Here is a 16,598-nt window from a genome sequence, read left to right on the forward strand (position 1 = left end):
TTCTTGTAGTGTTTTGGGAGGTGAGATGTGATGAATCAACCATATGCGTCTGACTTGTGAACAATTCCTGAGATCCAAAATGGCATTTGAATGGTTAGTATTTGAGTCACTTCACAAGCTTCCTACCTACCTTTGAGAAGGACTGTTTGTTGGTTTTGGGGTAACCTAATCACAATGTGGGTTTGGAGTAATAACCTCCTTATGATGGGGTTTTGCTGATGAGTTTTTCCTTAATGTTTTACCAGTTATGTGATGAAGCTGGAAATTTTTTTGGACTTACACTTGAAGAAACTGCACCCGGCATGAAGACCTGGTCACGCTGTTTCAGCCTGCCATACCTACCGTCATCCCGCCGGCGGCATAAAACTCCGAGTCTAGGACCCCTGTAGCTGGGACCGATGCTGGGCATGGGCTTGGGCAAAGAGGAGACGCCCATGTGAATCGAACCTTGACCACCTGGCCAGGGCCCCGCCCCACTACACCAATCCCCCTTGGGGCGTGATCATGTTAGAAATTGCTCTTCTTTCATACTAAGAGTTTGATACGTGGATAAAATATAGCATCGGGCTTGGGGAGAAGGTGCTGATCCTTTTCATCTCATGTTTGAGTTCCACCAGGTGTGCTAGGCTCACACAAAAACTGAGTATAAAACATCATGTATTTTTTTCATGACACTCATAGTTTGGATGAGCCAGTCACTAGGCTATCAAATTTGGAAAATGTTTAAAATATGGGCCCCAGACAAATAAAGTGGGAAACGCTTTTCTTTGGAATTGCTTTTCCAACTTTGTTTAAAATGAAAAATTAGGTCTATTTTTTTTGTGGGTCTAGGTCCCGAACATAAATGTCAGCCTATCTCCATCTAGATGCACCCATTTCATATTTTGTATATATTTAACATTATTTCATTTTATGTGTTTCTTCACAATTTACGTACCTGAAATTGTACAAATGTGGAATGTTAGTTACTGCATTTCATACACGACTTGTTTTCATATGGAACATGAAGCTCCATATCCTTTATAACAAGTATGTGTGTGGGCGTACCTGACCCTCATCAACCCTCCACCAACAACTAGTCATGTCTCCCTTAGATTGTACTTGAAATTAATGTCAAGTAAAATTTCTCTTGAATTTGTTATGACAAAGTTCAATAACAAAGTTGAATGTACAAAAAATATGATAAGTTTTACCATGTGACACTTTATATTTGCTTTGATCCTAATGCCAATTTGTTGTTGTTTTTTTTGTTTTTTTTCTGTCTGAATATATATACAAGATCAGCTGGATATCTTTTCTTTTCAGAAAAGAAATATTAGTCTAAGTAGAATGACATCGGTGGCACTCATCCAGAAGATCAAACCAACTTTGAACATTAACTTACCAAGCTGGCAACCAGATTTTATAAAGAACATTAGAAAAGCAAAAGTTGAGATCCGTCAATTGAGCCAGACCTGGTCGCAAACCAAATTTATATTCAGGTAAGAATCCCTAGAGGTTAACTCCAGATCCAAGTGCTCCAAGGCCCAGATGTAGGACAGATCCAATTGGATCCAGGAACATTTGATTTGTGATTGGTTCTGGGTCTTATATAAACTAGATCCATGTCAACGGGTCAGACCTTCACTGGACCAAGGTTAGTCCAGAACCGGAGCTGATGAGGTACAGTTACTGGGTCCGATCAGATTTACCAAAACAGCATAACATACCCGAGTACTATAACATAAATCAGACCGGGTCTAAACCCAGCAAAATAGTAGTGTTTTATGTCTTTTACATTAAAAATCACTCCCCCCCCCCCGCTCCATGTGCTATGGGTCTGGCATGAAAAGCTAATTGGACCTCCTCTTTATTACCAAACCTAGATCCTACCAGATCCAGTATGATCAGTATCGGTTCATACCCAACCCGTTGACACCCCTTGTTTTGATGCTAACCCCTTAAAAGCGTCAAGCCTGTATGGGAGCTTAATTTGGGTAAGCTCCAGTCGAATTAAGCAATGTGAGAACAGAAAGACCTCGATCCAAATAGGAATCGTATCCCACCAATCCAGCCCAATACGCTGCTCAGATCCACTTGGTAGCTCCAGATCCAAATCTAGATTCCACAAGATTGCCAATTGGGGTGACAACCCAACTGTACAATGGGCCACCACTCCAAGGTGGCAAAGAGGGTGCCCAAATAAAAGACGACAGGAATTGAAAGCGTCCCAACTTCTTTGTGGCACTCATTATATCACTGCACCCCACACTCTCTTTTTCCTTCTCTTTATGTATCTAAAGCTTACAAAAGCAAAAGAGCTAACAAACTGGTCTTCATTTCTTCTTCTTCTTCATTTTATGGTTCATCTGATCCAATCATGGCCATGCTTCCTCTAAATCGACATGAATTCCGAGCGCCACCTCCTTCTCCGATCGCCGCTTTTAAAGCCAGGTTGGCAAATGAAGAAACACTAGACGAGTTTCTGCAACGATCGGTTCATGTACCGGACCTGATCTTGCCATATCATCTCTTTCCAAGGGAAGAGTTCGGTGGTGACCCGCCGGAGATAGACTTTGCGTTGCTGGCTTTGTCGGAAGATCAGTCGATATCCGAGCTGCTGAGATCAGCAGAGGCCAACGGGTGCTTTCAATTGGTGAACCATGGGATCCCTGAGGAGGTACTGAGTGCAATTCGATATGCCATTGGCGAGTTTTTCCGGCTACCAGCAGAGCTTAAAGCAGTCCTTTCGAGGAGTTCGGCATGGAGATCCGGTTACGAGGAGTTCTCCGGCAAGGAATTGCCGATCAGTGAGGAGTTTTTCTGGTGTGGAGACGAGAAGATGCTCATATCATCAGCCATGCACAGCGTGTGGCCAGAAGGATACCACAACTTCAGGTACTTTTCTCAAATAACAGTGAGTTCGGTTACCCTGTCGCGTCTGGCTAGATCAGTTTCGATGGGTCTCGACCTGGACCAGCCCAATTGGATCCTGATGGACTGTCCGATCCCAAAATGCAAAAGGGCTGGGATTGGATCCAAAAGGTTAATGGGCACGGATCCAAATGTATGTGGGCATATAAATTGATCTGGACCAAGTCAAGTCCAATCGGTTGTCAACGGGAAGTAGAGATGGATTGTCACCATTAATTTTTATTTTTTGGTTTTTTTAATAAGAATTATTACCGTTGGTAGTACTTGAACATCAATTAGGCACCTTACGTCATACTTATTACCCAGTGGCATCTGTCTTGTTTCTTCAACTTAAGCTTCGCATATAAATATTTAGTGTGCAAGTTATTTTCGCTTGCACATTCACATTTGGGAAAAAGGACCCTCAAAAATTTAGGAATGTAAACGTTTTGGATTTAACCGCTACCAAGTCCTACCTAACTGGATATGACTTAATTGGATTCGGATTTGGAGTAGGTTGGGATCAGACAAAGCCTACTCCAGATCCAACTAGGTCAAATGAGAACCTCAATACCGAATCCAGGATTGACTTAATCTGATCCAAAATTTGCTACCAAATCCAACTAATTGGATTCAAAATTGGGTGGGATGTTGGATGATACAAATCCAATTGAACCCAGATCCATATTGGCAAAGATTGGTTTGAACATTAAAGAATCTCGATCGACATTGGCATAGACTGGATCAAGACATGAAGGACCCGGATCCATTGTGGCATTGAATGAAGTGAATCAAGAAGGACCAACCGTGACTTGGAGGGATTTGGATACAAGGATGGATTGGAGGGGACAACCGAACCTAGTGGGGCTCACATGGATGTTGACCTCTCTCTGAGAGGTGCCTAGATGGATGTGTGGGGGGAGTAAAAGAGGGCCAAAATTTGGTATCCCTATTTTTGATTAAGTCAAATAGGTATTACATAAGTACGGGGAGGCCTTACCTACACTACAAGAAAAACATGGATTAGCGATGGACGTTATCCGTCACTAAATAGTTTAACGACGGATTATCGATGGATAATGTCCGTCGCATAATCCTAGTCGCTAAATTGCTAGACTTTATCAGTCGCAAATCCGTCACTAATTAGCGACGGATTAAAGGTCATCACAAAACATTGCCTGATTGAAATTGGCGACGAGTTAGCGACGAATATGATCCGTTGCTAATCCGTTGCAAAATTTAAAAAAAAAATAAAAAAACCATCCCTGAGGCGTGCACCTCATACGCCTTGAGGTGCACGCCTCGAGGCAATGCGCGCCTCAAGCCGAGGCGCACATAATCTATTTTACAACTTAAAAAGTTTGACTGAAACAATCAACTTGAAGATGAGTCAAGCTTAAGAGAATCTTGAACCAAAGGTCAATGGATCTATACAAGTTCCAGGTAGTTACTAAGTTATAAAACATATACTCAACCATTTGTATGAATGTCTAAATTCTAGAAATAGCAACAAATAGTAACAATCAAATGTAACCTGAGCTTTCTGATGACAGTAGTAAGGCTTAGCAAGCTGCGGTTAATCTGGGAGCCTTATACCATCAGCATGTGTTTGTGAAGCTCGTTCACTGCCTTCTAGGTCCATAAAATTCTGTACACACAGGCTAGTTACAGAGTTCCATAAAAGTTTTCAACAACAACAACAACAACAACAACAACTATGCCTTCATCCCAAAACAATTGGGGTCAGCGATATGAACCAAAAAAGAAATTCATTTTGGGTCTTCCACATGAATCCTTTTCCTCCAATCATTTCTATCCAACGCCATGTCCTCGGTGAGGTTCAAAGCATTCATATCCTTTCCTATCATCTCCATCCAAGTCTTCTTAGGCCTACCCCGACCTCTTTTAACTAATATATTTTCCCATTTCTCCAACCTTCTAACTGGAGCATCATTAGGCCTTCGCCGAATATGTCCAAACCACCGTAAACGATTCTCTCGCATCTTATTTTCAATGGGTGCAACACCTACCTTCTTACGTATCTCTTCGTTCCGAATCTTATCTTTTATTGTATTTCCACACATCCATCTAAGCATCCGCATCTCAGCTACACTCATTTTTTGAACATGATGTCTCTTGGCAACCCAACATTCCGTACCATATAGTAAAAGCGGGTCTAATAGTCGTCCTATAAAACTTTTCCTTCAACCGCAATGGCATTCTACGATCGCACAACACTCCAGTAGCACTTTTTCATTTCATCCACCCAACCTTTATCCTATGATTTACATCTCCATCAATTTCTCCATACTTTTGAATGATGGATCCCAAATATTTGAAATAATCATTCACCGGTATATCTTGCTCACCAAGCTTCACTACACTCCCATCATTACTTCGTTGCTTACTAAACCGACATTCCATATATTCAGTCTTACTCTTACTCAACTTAAAACCTCTAGCTTCCAATGTCTGTCTCCATAATTCTAACTTAGCATTAACCCCAGCTCTAGACTCATCAATCAAAACAATATCATCAGCAAACAACATACACCATAAAAGTTTTCATTTACATAAAATTTACAACTTAAGGGGAGGAGCTTACAAGATTTCACACAGCCTGAGTTTGCATGGAGGCTACTCTCAATGCAGAATAATCATCCTGATGGAAGAATACAAAGGTTAAATACATTATTTTTCCAATCTGAAGAAAAGATAACGTTTGCTGATTTTATATTTTGCTCCACAAGCAAACTTAGCATGACTCTGAAAAGAAAGTAGCCCATGATCTTCTTCATGACCTCTGAAATCCCGGTCTCCCTCACTTTGTACAAAGAATACAACTGACGAGTCACAATTTCGTACTGAAACAGGGAGCAACCTCTAAAGCAATGACACCAAAATATTCTGGAGACCCAACGGTCACCGAAGATCAGATTTTCCAGTTGCACAGAAAAAGACTAAAAAGCTGAAAATAAATAAGACCATCGACAAACAGATTTCCACAACAGGCCAATTAAAAGAACAATATCCCAATAAAATGGAACAAAACTCCCTCCACGAGGTTACGGGGAGAGAGTGAAGGGGGATGGGGTTGAAACCATGAATCAACTTACTGGTAGAGAAATGGAAATCGTAAAAGTGAGATCTAAAATGAATCAGAAGGAAATATCACCACAACCTAATCCAGTTTCTTACAAAATCCACAAATATACAAAGATCAAAAGGACGGCAAAGAGGGGAAAACAGAAGCACACCCTGACCGATATTAATTGGGTATTATGATCTTTTTCATCCAAGACAAGTGCGTAATCGGCCAAGACAACGACGTTGGTCTGGATCTCCTCTGACATGCACTTGGTTCCGATGGGAGGAAGGTTCAGCCAAATGCCTTGCACGCATCCAAGGCCCAGACCCCAAACAAAAACCAAAAGGATGCCCAAATTCATCATTGTCATCTCTCTCTCTCTCCGCGGAGCTGCTTTGTATTGTTTCAGCCCCTCACGGAACCCTTAGATCCCTTTCTCCCTCTTCCCCTTTGCTTCTTTCAACGGCCCTCACTCGTCAACGTTATAAGCGTACAGGTGATGCCGACGCCCGACGAGGGGCATCGATGGGGCGGCAAAGTCGCCGTGGCCAGAGGCAGACGAGGAGGAGGAGCCACCCATTGTGTTGTCGAAGGGACGCCTCCTCTTGGCACCAGAGGCGGTGGTGCCGCCACCCACCGCTCCAGCGGAGCCCTTGCACACACACAGAGAGAGAGAGAGAGAGAAGCCCATTGATGCATTTGGTGTGGAGGCTGCGAGGAGAAAGGAGGGAGAGGAGGGAAGAGGGAGAGATCGTGCCCTAAATGGCCCTTTTTATATCGAAACTTAGTGATGGAATTATTCCGTCGCAAAAGTCATCGCTATTTAGAGACGGCTTTGAGACGGCACAATTCCATCACAAACATCGTCTCTAATTTGCCGCGTAGTAGCTACAAATTTAATTTTGTCACACATCCGTCACGAATTAGCGACGGATGAGCCACAAAATATTTTTCATCGCTAATTTCACAAATAATTCAAATGTTAGCGATGGATATTTTTCTCTCGCTACTCCGTTGCAAGTTTCTATCGCTAATTGGAGTTTTTCTTGTAGTGCTATTCCTAGGAGAAGGCTTGAGAGGTGCTACCTAGGTTTGGCTAATTTTAGAGTATGGTCAAGTTTTCTTCTTTTAGATTTTATTTATCAAGAGCTTGTAAATTGTGTAGAGGTGTTACTACTCTTCTACACTCTATATAAACCCTTATTTTGGTACTTTGAGTTGAAGAAATTAAAATTGAACTTTGCATCGTTCTCTCTCTTAAATGTCTCCCTCTTTCTCTTAAATTTGTCTCCCTCTTCTCTCTCTCTCTCTCTCTCTCTCTCTCTAATTCATGCCCCCTCCAAGGTCTCTTTCTCTCTCCATGGACCCTAGGCTCTCTCATGTTGCACCATCTCCGCAACATTAATTATTGCATCAAGTTCAGACCTTCTTTGGTCTAGTTCTTGGTATTTGGCCCAATCCAAGTGGGAGGTGGACCCGAGCTCAGTTGTGGCTGAACCTCTGCTACACCATCTTGCATCCAAATGATCATATATATGCTCCATTAGACTTGTAGATTACCTTCTTAAAAACTCCCTCTAAGTGCTAGTTAGTCAAACCTACCTTAGCATCAGCTCCAAACCACATTTGCAACCTATTAACTCAAACTAATTTCATGAACCCAGCCCATTATTCATGTTAACTACAAAAACAATCAAAACTTGCAGACCTTGTATCTCAATGACCAAACCTCATCTACCTCTCAAATTTTAATCAAAACTTTTCGTAGGTGTCCTTAAGCTACCTTCCAAAAATCAACCTCAGATCATAGCCTAATTTGTGATATTAATTTTTTAGCCCAAACCCTAGTCCAGTTCTGTCACCTATTCTGACCCCCTGATCTCTAGCTTATTTCTCCCAAACCTGAATGAAATTGACGTGCAATTTTTACAATCTTCCTCCATGTCTCAAGAAGCTCCATCTAAAAAATTAGCCATTTTTGTTCAACCATTTAGGAGAAATTATCTTTTTTCCTAAAGTCTATCAGAACTAGACATAACCTGTTTTGAACCTAACCCTATTTTTTTACCTACGCGACTTAACATTGACCTAGGTTTAAACTCAGACTCACTGTGGGTCCATTAGGAACGTAACAACTAGTCTTAGAGCAAACCTTGGTATGTGCTCATGCCTCCTAAGGAGGGTACCAAAAATCCATCGGAGATAAACCCTGAGTTCATCCAAAAATTTGTTGAGGACGCGCATGCAACTTTAGGTAGTGTCAAATCATGTATGGTTGTTTTTTAAACCAACCACCAAACTATCATTGCGCTGCTGTAATAACTTCAAGCGAGCGTGCAAGGCTATCAATTCCAGTTAGTTGATGGAGGTGGCAGAGCACACGAGAAAAATTGTGACAAATAGAAGGAGGTCAAAGTTCAAGCATCCATCCTTGGGTGACACCCGAAGAACCAGCAAGATGGATCAAGGATACACAATGGTTCTGATGCTTCTCTTTCATGCTCAATGAAGATTTTTTCCCTACTTTCTTAGGAAAAGATCCTCATGAGTAGCTTTACAAATCTAAGCAATATTGTGTAACCCAATCTGTATTAATAGAAAGTACATTAGGATGCATGGTAGCTCACCTCAAAGGTGAGGCTATTAAATAGTATAGTTGGTGCGAACAACACCACAAGACTCCAATTTGGTACGAGTTTGAGTGATAAGTCCTCAAATAGTTCAAACATTTTTCCTACATAAACCACAACATAGAGATGAAGAACCTCAAGTAAAAGGGGTTGATCCAAGAGTATCGAGCAGAATTTGAAAATCTTTGCACCATGTGTAGTGATTGGTCTGAATCCGCATCAATTGTATAATTCATTGGAGGTCTTTGAGATGACACTCAGGTCAAACTAATGAGCCTATATGCGCAAATCTTTAAAGAGTGCTTTTTCATGGCATGTGTGATAGAAGAGCGATTGAGAAAGTTAGCCTATATCTAAAGGAGACCCCCAGATGGGTATGGATGCTTCAAACCGGTTAGAGATAGTGAACCTAAATCCAAATCGAGTACCAATACAAAAAATGAGTTCATCTTTAAGATCCAAATGCTTGATCGTAGGAGCAAGGGCTTTTGTTATAATTGTGACAAGAAGTGAATCTTAGGGTACAAATGTAAGACCCTTAAAATGTTTATTTTCATGAAAGACAAGGAGGAAAGTAAATAAGAGTCGGGTGATTCGGCTGATGAGACCGAGCAAGGTCATGGCATCTCTTAACATGCCTTGGCTAGAGTATTCTTCCAGAACTCTATGCTTGTTCATGGTCATTGGCATAAGGAGAGTGTTGAGGTGCTGATCGACACATGATCAACCCATAACTTCATGCAGAAAGATCTTGTGCAAACCATGGGTTGCCTAACCAAAGATCAATTGTGGTTCGATGTCATGGTGGAAGACATAAGCTACCTCAAATGCTTGTACATATGCTTGAAAGTTGAGTTGCATCTCCAAGGATGCAAGTTCCTGGTGGACCTATATGTGGTGCCCATGAAGGGTGCCTACATGGACCTTGGCATGTTGGCTTAGGACCATGGGCAAGGTCCAATGGAATTTTAGCCAAATGAAAATGAACTTCAAACTCGTCAGAGAAAGAGTTTGTTTTATGGGTCACACACCCAAGAGAGGTGTGGGTGGGGAATAAGAAAAAACCCTCAAAGTTTATAAAGCCTTCCTTTTCATGCTTCAAGTGTAAGACACTGATGAGAGTATCCCCAATAACCCCTCTACTAATAGAGAAGCAAGACTCAATGTTCTTTCAGCTGTGACTTACAAAATGTAAGGAAGAGTGTGTAAAATACAACACGAGAGCGAACAAATTTAAAAGATAAAGAAGGCTCTTGAAGAAGATCCAAATAGCCGCCTGCATCATCATCTTAAAGGAGACTTGGTCTTCTACAAGGGGTGATTCTTGCTTTTAAGTAATGTGGAGATCATTACAGATCTCCTACGCCACTACCACTCCACTCATATAGGCATATATGAAGGGGTTTATAAAACCCAACAATAAATCAATGGTGAGTTCTATTGGTCCAAGATAAAGGAGCAAGTGATGTAGTTTGTTCAGGAGTACCTTGTGTGCTAAGCCAACAAGTATGAAGTAACCAAACCGGCGAGATACTTGCAGCCCTTGCCCATCCTCGATAAAGCATGGTTAGACATATCAATGGACTTTATCGAAGTATTACCCCTTCGAATAAAAAAAAGTCATCTACGTAGTCGTAAATAGACTAACCAAATTAACCTAATTCATAGCCCTACCTTGAAAGTATTCCACCCATACCGTAATCAAAACCCTCCACCAAAATATCAACAAGGTCTATGGGATGCCAAAATCCATAATGTGTGACTGAGACTCGCTTTTCACCAATCACTTCTGAAAATAATACAACTTTTTAGGAAGCAAAATAAAGTTTAACACAACTATCATCCATAAACTAATGGCCAAACCGAGGTAGTAAATCAAACCATTGCAACCTACCTTCGATGCCTTACCCAAGAGAAACTCAAAACCTAGACCAACTACTTTCTCTGGGCTGAATGGTCCTACAACACCTCTTACCATTCCTCCATTAAGATGACCCCTTATGAAGCCTTATATGGATAAAACCCACCTTCTAAGACCATCAAGGTTGATAAGCAAGTAAGGCAAAGGGATGTAATCTTGCAAGAACCAAAAGAGAATTTGGATAAGACACAAAATCGGATAAAGCAAATTTATGACATGCATAGGAAGAACAGAGAGTTTCAACCAGGAGATTGGGTATGGCTCAAGCAAAGATCTAAATTGCAAGCTCAATAGAGAGAGAAACCACAAGCTTTTCCCACGCTACCATGGGCTATATCAAGTGGTTGAGTGTATTGGACTGACGATCTACAAACTCCAGCTACCTTCCACCGCCTAGGTCCACCCCGTATTCCATATCTCTAAGTTGAAAGCATATCGTGGAGACCGCCCTGAAGAAAGCACGGCCACATCAGAGGTCATTTGCTTCAAGACACCAATATGGGTTCTCAAAATTTAAAATTTGTTGATCAAAGATCGAAAGGTTAATAAGCACTTAGTTGAGTGGAGTGACAAAGAAAAACTGAGTTGGGAGTTCGACTACACCTTTTGTATTCAATATTCAGGCTTCTTGCCTAGCAAACTATGCAATGTCGAAGGGGGAGCAGATGATACAGATCCAATTGAACCCAAACCCACCTTGGCAAATATTGGTTTGAAACTTAAAGAATCTGGACATGCATTGGCATATTCTGGAACAAGCCCTGAAGAACCTGGATATATTGTGGTATTGAATTGAGTGAATCAATAAGGACCCAACCCTCACTTAGAGGGATCCAAATCTAAGGAAGGATTGGAGGGGACAATTGGCCCTAGTGGGGCCCACATGGAGGTTGACCTCCCCTCTAGAGTTGCCTAGATGGATCTATGAGGGAGTAAATTGGTGTCTCTATTTTTAGTGAAGTCAAATAGGTATTACCTAAGTATGGGAAGGCCTTACCTATTCTTAAGAGAAGGCTTGGGAGGTGCTACCTAGGTGTGGCTAATTTTGGATTATGGTCAAGTTTTCTTCTTCTTCTTTTAGATTTTATTTATGAAGAACTTGTAAATTATGTAGAGGTGTTTTTATCCCTCTACACTCTATATAAACCCTTTTTTTTTGTGCTTTGAATTAAAGAAATTAGAATTGACCTTTGCCTCACTCTCTCTCTCTCAAATTTGTCTCCCTCTTCTCTACTCTCTCTCTCTCTAGTTCACGCCTCCTTTACTGGCTCTCTCTCTCTCTCATTGGCCCCTAGGCCCTCTCTCATGTTATACCATCTTTGTGACATTGTTGCATCAAGTTCAAAGCTACCTTTCTCTGGTTCTTGGTACTTGGCCCAAGCTAAGTAGAAGATGGAATCAAGCTCAGTTACGACTGAACCTCTGCTACACCATCCTGCATCCAAACAACCTTTTTCTCTTATAAAAGACCTTCCCAAGAACCCCTGTAATTAAGTCATAGTAAGTTAAACCTACTTTAGCCTCATCCCCAAACTACATTTGCAACCTGTTGACTCAAACTGGTTCCATGGACCCAACCCATTCTGCATGTTGTTAATTGCAGCAATAATCTCGACTTGCAGACCTTGTATCTTCCTGACCAGACCTCATATACCTCTCACATTTTAACCAAAAGGCCCCCTAGGTGTCTTCAAGCTGTTCGCTAGAAATAAGCTTTAGATCATACCCCAGTGATGAGATATAAATTTTTTATTGAAACCTGCTAGGCCAAAAACTTGGTCCAGTCCTGTCACCTAATTTGAGCCCCCTGATGTCGTGCCTAATTCTCACAAACTTGAACGAGTTTGATTTTGATTTTTTTATAGTCTTCCCCCACGTGTCTAAAAGCCCCACCTAAAAATCAGTCATTTATGTTCAGCCATTTAGGAGAAAATCATCTTTTTCCTAAAGTCTGTCAAAACCAAACAGAACTTGTTTTGAACTACACCCTATTTTTTAACCCAGCTGATCTAGGTTCAAACCCAAACTCATCGTGGGACTACTAGGAGCGTAAGAGATTACATCCAACCCATTGACATCCCTATTAAAAATTATGTTCCATAGCTTTTCTTGGATGCCCTCGATGCTCGTAACATCATAGAATAGTGCAAGGTTATTTTTTCAAAACCGAAAACACTGTATTTTCAAAACACTTGGGAAACACTAACAAATTCATGGAAAACGTGTTTTCCATTCTGTACAAATGCCTTCCCACCCATACTATGGGAAACGAGTTTCCCATATTTAGTAAACCGGTTTGCTTTTCTGGGAAATGCATTTTCCTTTCATGGGATACAGGTTTCTTATGTCTAGTTTTATACATTTATTATGTTATTAAGGCCTTTCTTCTTCGCAAACATTTCTCATTCTTTACCAATCATTTTTTGATTCATTTCCTAGTAGTTTTTTTGTTTTCTTTTTCACGTGCTCTCGAAAAATCTTCTTTCTCCTTCCAACTTTTCCATTTACCTTCATCATAACCTTAGAACAGTCACAAATATCAATCATATTTTGAATATCTTACAATCTTATCATGAAATGAAAGTTTTAATAAAATTGTTAGAAATTCAAAATCTCACATCTTTGTTGAGTATATCCGTAACCGGCTCCCCTTTATTGGTTATGACCATGTTTTGAAACCCACAAAGTGCATCCCTTGCTGCAAGGTCGAAGTTTCTCTAATGTGCAATGGGGACTTCTATGAGTGATTTTATCTTGGCTTAACAAAAAAAAAAAAGAAAGCATTTTATAATATACTATCTTTTGGATCCTTATATTATGTGGTTTTCATTGTTCTTCTTATATTCTCTAAGTACAACTTGCCAAGTTTTTTTGAAAAAGCATTTAAATTATCATGATATCTTCCCCTGATAAAATTCCAAGAGCACCATAGTGGTTATGGTAAAATGATTCCGCTAGAAATTTCCTACATACATACGTACTGCACTCTGGTGTCACCAATTCTTTTCGATATCTATAGTTTTTTCTAGTGAGACAACTGCCCTAAAATTACATATACTTTTTTTTCTATAACAGAACTAAAGGAATTAAACGCCCCTCCTTTTACAACAGTGATCAACTTCCTAAGTATCAGTGGGTTTTGAACTTGCAATGTCCCATTACATGGTGATATGCATAAACTGCTCTTCTTGAATTTTGTCCTGGCTTTAAATTTTAGTCACAAGAACATTATGTGAGTAGTGATATGGTGCTATGTGATCTCACTAATACAAAAAAGAAATTAGGGTTTTTTGCAAAATAGTTAATGAAAAGGCAGGGACTAAATTTGCAAGGGTTAATGAAAAGGCAGGGACTAATTTCCATATTTGCATAAGGCATGGACTAATTTGCAAATCACTGAAAAGGCAGGGATCATTTTGCAAAAAACCCAAAAAAATATTTCCAAATTTAAGAATAAAGAGGGAGATTGCTGGAAAGGGTAGATCAGGTCATATTTACCAATTCATTAGTTATGTTGATTCCCCCATCCCCACCGCACATCTCACTTGATAGAGATGTATGTGGGCAGCACCGGCAGATTACCGTCAAAGCTGTCTCTGAACTGATACACATTCAAGAAAGAGAAGGAAAAAGGAGAGAAGGCCTGCCAAAATTATATGGGTGTCAGCATAAAGTTTTATTTTCCAAGCAATTTTTTCCTACAAAGCTTTTAAACACATCAATTCATTAGGTTAGGAGTTAGAACACATTTGCTTGGATCCAAATGGGAGAGATTCTCTAATAATGATGAGAGAACAATTCTCACTTGCACTATTTCTCACGTGCAAGCAAATATGAGAAAGTGGGGCAGTAACATTTGAAATCACATCAGCTGGGGCCATTTTTACCCGTCATGTGATTCCAAATCACATTGTCCACTGTGAATTTGAATCATGTGATTTTGAATCTCAAGAGATGAAATCACATGAGATAGAAGCAAACACACCATAGAGATATAGCAAAGGAAAGGCTATATATGTAAAAGGGCATAACCACAAAACTTGTTATCGGTATTTTCTTGGCAAAGAAAAACCTTGCAGTAAATAAAAAAAAAACTTGGGAAAAACTCAGAAAAATATCGGTAATTCAAAGTTTAAGAATATATAAAAATATAAGGAAAATAATTACAAATATAAAAATATAAATATCACATTAATAATACAATAAAAACATGATGTTATCAAAATAGGTGATATAAAATATCAACTTCCTTTGGGATTATATTGGTTTTAAAAAATCTCATGATCTGTGACCATTTAATAGGTAGCTTCAGGGCTTCTTTTCCAAAACCTATTAAAAAATCATGCTACCACTCTTTTATTTATTTTTTATATATTTTTTTATTCCAGTACATATTCTAATCCATTATTTTCATTTCCTCCAAACATACTTCGGAATGGGATTACAGAAAGCAAATGAAAAGGCTCTCCAGAAAAACACAAGGCATAGCCAACAAGGTTCTACAACTATTGCACGAAAACGCAAGCAATAAAACGGGAAGCAACACGCGACCAGCAGCAGCAACACGCGAAGCAATTGATCCTGCAGCGTTCTGCTTCTACAAGCACCACGTTGAGTCTCGACACGGCCAGCACGCACACTCTCTGCACTCGGACGTCCTGCGTTTACTGATTCGGAGATCCGATTTCACTCATTCTCTGTGTATACATTTCCCCAGTGAATCATCAGAGTTTCGTGTTTACTCAAAGAGAGGCTGGGCATCCTTCGTCCCCAACAAAGAAGCCATCGTTTTCACTCTAGGTGATCAAATTCAGGTTAGTTCATTTCCAAACATGTTAATGACCGTTTCCACAGGGAAACGCTCGAACACGATGACACGGACACTAACATGTGTTGGACAATATTTTAATGCATTTAATAAATTTTCACCAAAAATACATTTTTATGTATTAAAATATCAAAAATAGTTTTCTATTGATTAGAAATTTAAAAATCGTTGTCCTCATCTCCAATGGTTTTTGAGTTTTGGTGTCGTAGTTTCGGCGTGTGTCCGGTCGTGCAAGCGCACACACACACATAGAGGGTGGTGGAAGTTTAAAATGGGAAAATTACGGTAGAAAGATTCACGTGAAAAATTGAAAATTTTAGTTTTCTCAAGTTTTTATTGGCACTATCGTCACTAAATAAATTAAAAATTAGAAACACAGTGTAAAAAGAAACAAAAATTTAAATATATAATAGTAAAGTTATATTTTCTTTTCAAAGAAATAGCCAATAAAAACATAATTGTCCCCATAAAATCACCCTATTTTGGATGTTTAAAATGGCAACCAAATTAACTATCCTGTTTTCTTCATTGTTTTAAAAAATATCACCAATATTTTTCACTATACATACACATGAGAGAGAGAGAGAGCTGAAATTTTATGTTTGGTATTTGCAGGAGTTGAGTGGGGGACTATACAAGCACGTTATGGGAAGAAGCATGTCACCAAGCAGAGAGATGGAAGGTGTTTCGGTGGCCGTCCTGTACTCAGCTCCACCTCCTCACACCTGTGTCGTGTCAACACATCATCATCCACCAGAGAAGAAGACCATCACCATCAAGGAACAGATGAAAATAGCACTATGTCTCCTATTCTTCTACCATCTCCTCACCTTCTTCAAGCGAGCCATATAGATCTAGCTCCTTCAAGAAAAGCCAGATCTCTCTCTCTCTCTCTCCTGCTGACGCTATCTCTCTTTTGCCGCAATCTGGGCAAGCGGCTCCGGCGTGAGCCCGTTTTATCTGTCTCATGTTCTTCTCTTCTGCTTTCTTTATTTGTTTTGGCTTTTGCTCTTGTTCAGTTCATGGGTTCAACATTTTGTTGATCTTCGTGAGTGGTAATGTTGAATTATTTTTGGCTCTCTCTCTCTCTCTCGTGTAAGCAGACTTTGATATACATACGTTTTATGAAAGAACACACATTGTTGATTATGTTACAATATGAAACTTATTGTTTCTCAAAGAATATACATTGTTGGCTATGTTAAAATACGAATCTTTGCGGCATTTCACCATCTTAAA

General features: G+C 39.9%; 1 protein-coding gene across 1 annotated transcript; it reads left to right on the forward strand.

The window, feature by feature from the left end:
- The first annotated feature begins 2,359 nt into the window (after positions 1-2,359).
- On the forward strand, positions 2,360-16,211 carry LOC149828746 (flavonol synthase/flavanone 3-hydroxylase-like). Its single transcript, XM_090017130.1, has 3 exons — positions 2,360-2,877; positions 14,979-15,345; positions 15,975-16,211. Exons 1-3 carry the CDS (start codon positions 2,360-2,362, stop codon positions 16,209-16,211), a joined length of 1,122 nt encoding a protein of 373 aa, XP_089873256.1.
- Positions 16,212-16,598: the final 387 nt, after the last annotated feature.

The sequence above is a fragment of the Nuphar pumila genome, chromosome 9 (assembly GCF_984573655.1).
Source record: "Nuphar pumila chromosome 9, dmNupPumi1.hap1.1, whole genome shotgun sequence".
In the NCBI taxonomy this organism is placed as follows: domain Eukaryota; kingdom Viridiplantae; phylum Streptophyta; class Magnoliopsida; order Nymphaeales; family Nymphaeaceae; genus Nuphar; species Nuphar pumila.

Excerpts from the sequence above, each read along its gene's own strand:
- LOC149828746 (XM_090017130.1), top strand. The coding sequence starts at position 2,360 with ATGGCCATGCTTCCTCTAAATCGACATGAATTCCGAGCGCCACCTCCT. Across the intron at positions 2,878-14,978 it reads GAAGGATACCACAACTTCAG|AAAGCAAATGAAAAGGCTCT; the intron begins GTACTTTTCTCA and ends ATGGGATTACAG. Across the intron at positions 15,346-15,974 it reads CTCTAGGTGATCAAATTCAG|GAGTTGAGTGGGGGACTATA; the intron begins GTTAGTTCATTT and ends TGGTATTTGCAG.